This window comes from Coffea arabica, chromosome 1e (assembly GCF_036785885.1).
Source record: "Coffea arabica cultivar ET-39 chromosome 1e, Coffea Arabica ET-39 HiFi, whole genome shotgun sequence".
In the NCBI taxonomy this organism is placed as follows: Eukaryota; Viridiplantae; Streptophyta; class Magnoliopsida; order Gentianales; family Rubiaceae; genus Coffea; species Coffea arabica.
Genome location: NC_092311.1, coordinates 8,750,345 through 8,753,878, shown reverse-complemented (window position 1 = coordinate 8,753,878; position 3,534 = coordinate 8,750,345). Strand labels below are relative to the sequence as shown.

At 40.8% G+C, this 3,534-nt stretch overlaps 1 protein-coding gene across 1 annotated transcript; it reads right to left on the bottom strand.

The window, feature by feature from the left end:
- Positions 1 to 648: 648 nt before the first annotated feature.
- LOC140016022 (uncharacterized) lies at positions 649 to 2,736 on the bottom strand. Its single transcript, XM_072068891.1, has one exon. The coding sequence runs from the start codon at positions 2,734 to 2,736 to the stop codon at positions 649 to 651; it is 2,088 nt and encodes a 695-aa protein (XP_071924992.1).
- Between the last annotated feature and the right edge of the window lie 798 nt (positions 2,737 to 3,534).

Below are 3,534 nucleotides of genomic sequence, written 5' to 3'. Positions count from 1 at the left end.
ATTTGCTTGAGCGAGCAATGCCCCCACCGACCGTTCTTGGGCATCAATATAAAGGAGTAATGGCTTTCCATGAATAGGTGCAACCAACACAGGTGCTTTCATAAAATAAGATTTAATGCTATTGAATGCATTACTACATGCCTCATCCCATTGAAATGACACATCTTTCTTCATCAAGCGACTAAATGGTTGACACCTCCCTGCTAAATTTGAGATAAATCTCCTCAGATAAGCTAATCGCCCTTGAAGACTTTTCAATTCATGAATGTCACGAGGTTCAGGCATCCTCAATATAGCATCAATTTTGGCCTGATCAATTTCAATGCCTCGATGGCGAACCACAAAACCAAGAAATTTTTCCGACGTGACTCCGAATGCACACTTGAGAGGGTTCATTTTGAGTTGATACCTTCTCAACCGATCGAAAACTTGTCTCAAATCTTCCAAGTGATTACTTCTTTTTTTTGATTTCACAACTAAATCATCCACATAACACTCGATATTCTTATGAAGCATGTCGTCAAAGATACTTTGCATTGCTCTTTGATATGTGGCACCAGCATTTTTGAGACCAAAGGGCATCACTTTATAACAATAAATACCCTTAGGAGTACGAAATGCAGTGAGCTCCTCATCCTCCGGTGCCAATCAAATTTGATTATATCCAGAAGAGCCATCCATAAATGACAGAACTTCATGCCCAGTAGTTGCATCAATCATGAGTTCAGTGATCGGTAAAAGAAAGTCATCTTTGGGACAAGCATTGTTAACATCCCTGAAATCGACGCAGATGCGGATTTGTCCATTTTTCTTTCGCACAGGCACGATACTCGAAATCCATGTGGGATATTTAACTTCACGAATAAACCCGGCTTCAATGAGTTTATTGACTTTCATTTCGATCAACGGAATCAAATCAGGTCTAAATCGCCGTTGTGCTTGCTTCACAGGTCGAACTCCCTTTTTAACAGCCAAATGGTGGACGGCCACTTTTGGATCTAAACCCAGCATTTCTTTATAAGTCCATGCAAAAATATCTTGATACTCCCGCAAGAGTTCAATATATGCCTTCTCTTCGTCAGGACTCAGTGAAGCACTTATGTATATTGGACGCGGGTCCTCTGAAGTACCAAGATTGATCTCCTTTAGATCATCCACAGTAGCCTTAACACCTTCCTCCAATTCAGGTGGAGCGTCTTCAGCATCTTCTTCTTCTTCAGGCGAGTCACCGTCAATTATGGTTATATGATTGCATGAAGCAACACTCTCTTCATCATCCTCTTTTGGTCTTGTGTACACCACGGTATGCTCCCTGACCCTCAATTCAGTCCCACACTTTATTACAAGGTCTGTACATCTTCTCATTCTCGAAGGAATGATGCTACCAAATTTATGAGGACAATCAGAAGGTTCTTCAAGATTTTGCAATGACTTTGCCATTTTTCCTTTACTCTTATGAGAGTTTTGAGATTTTTGTCTTTTTTGTGGTCCTAATCTCTTAAAAACAGATACCCGTGGAATTTTATTCTCCTTTTCGTGAAAAGCTTGAGATTTACCAACTATTTGAGAAGACTCATCCTCTACAGCAATATATTGGCTACTAACTCTATTGATCTTGATGCGGATTGGTGTAGGAGAGGAGTAGCCAAGGCCAAATTTGGGATTTTCAATGGCGTATCCCTTTTCCTTCAACATCTTTTGGGTAGGATTCAACTCATGAATCATGTCACTGGTAGATTGACGGGATGAAACATTTAACACCGCAGATTCTTTGAGATCGTATCCAGCCTTAGCGAGAAGCTGATAAGCGATAGGATCAAAACCTTCTTTAGTTCTTGACTTTAGTATGGTGTCTTGTTCAATTTCAAATTCTTTGCTTAAAAAGTTAGACCTTTTAAGTTGAGAAGATGACGCCTTTTTTGTATCAAGATGAGCTACCGGAAGAGTCAAATCTTTTAGAGTTTCATGCTGAATTGCAGGTGACTGTCCCTGTTCCATTCTTGATTTGGGAGGGCAGCGAAAGACAACTGATTCATTATTTGGTAATGAAATATCAGTTTCTTCATGAACTTCCTCTTTTGATTTCGAAGTCATCACTTTCTCCCCTTTTGCATTTGGAGATTCGGGGTTCTGGATTTTATCCCGAGATAGAGGTTGTTCAGTTTTATCCTTCGCAATGTGCCTTCTGATGTAAAATTTGGCATCGGCGATATATGCTTCCGCCTCAGTGAAAGGATTATCATCAGCTTTCACACTTCTTGCCACCCTGTTTTGACAGTACTTGAAGCATTGATGAAGAGTTGAAGGTACAACTCCATTTTCATGAATCCAGGGCCTTCCCAACAATACATTGTATGTTGTTTTAGCATCTATCACATACAATAGTGCTCTGGACGTCATGTCATCAATGACTATCTCCAAATTTAGTGACCCAAGAGCTCTTTGCCCTCCTTGATTGAAGCCTTGAATCATCAGTCGGCTATTGGAGAGTTCATCAACCGGGATACCAAGCTCCTTCAGAGTTTTTAAAGGGAGAATATTGACTGCGGAACCTCCATCTATCAACATTCTATTCACTTTTTGCTCCTTTGCATAACCAGTCACAAACAAAGGACGGTTATGCGGTGTTGACCCAAGCAACAAGTCTTCACTAGTAAAAGTGATACTTGTGACGTTCACCTCTTCATTGCTGGTAGGCACACGACCTTTTTCATTGCCGGTGGATGCAAGGGCCATTTCACAGAGAGATTCGCAAGTATTATCTTTTTGTTTCTCGATATGATCTACTCGCGTTGTGTGACTTGCGACCACATCAACATCAAAGAATTCATTTGGCAAAAATTCTTTTAAAGTGATAGGAATTCGTGACTTTTACTTGAAGATTCGGCCTCCTTGAAGATTATGACAATCATTAGTTTTCTTTACGTCTTTCTCTTTTCCCTTCCAAATCACCATACTTCTTGTTAAGACCTTGCTCGCCCTACTAGATGGACAAGACTTCCGCCTCCTTCTTCGCGTGACTAGAGTCCATCCTTCATCATCCACATCAGACTGTAGCGCCTTTTCATTTTCATATACATGTTCCTGAAGAGTTGAAGGAGCACCTTCTTGTTTGATTGCACCTTCTTGTTTGATTTCTATAGGATCAAGTGATCCAAATTGAATTATTGGCAATACAGGCACCATGACCCTTTTATCCTCCATGGACTGCAGGGAACCAATGGACGTTTGATTCACACTCGCCTTGTCTTCTTCAAGGAGAATTTTTCCCTGTCTTGCCAACTCCATTACTTTGTCTTTGAAGACAAAGCATTTTTGAATGGGATGCCCGACCAATCGGTGATACTTACAGTAATTTGGATCGTCAGTGTTCCTGGCCTCATCAGGTCGCTTCATCTCAGGAAGCGTGATCAAGTTTATACTTAACAGATCGTCAAACATACCAGGGACATCAGAATCAAGGAAAGGGTACTCCTTATCCTGCATCTCCTTGAGAGTTGGTTTCCTCTTTCCTTGTTCTTGATGTGCATTGAT

Coding starts and splice junctions, on each gene's coding strand:
- LOC140016022 (XM_072068891.1), bottom strand. CDS start 2,736: ATGGCCCTTGCATCCACCGGCAATGAAAAAGGTCGTGTGCCTACCAGC.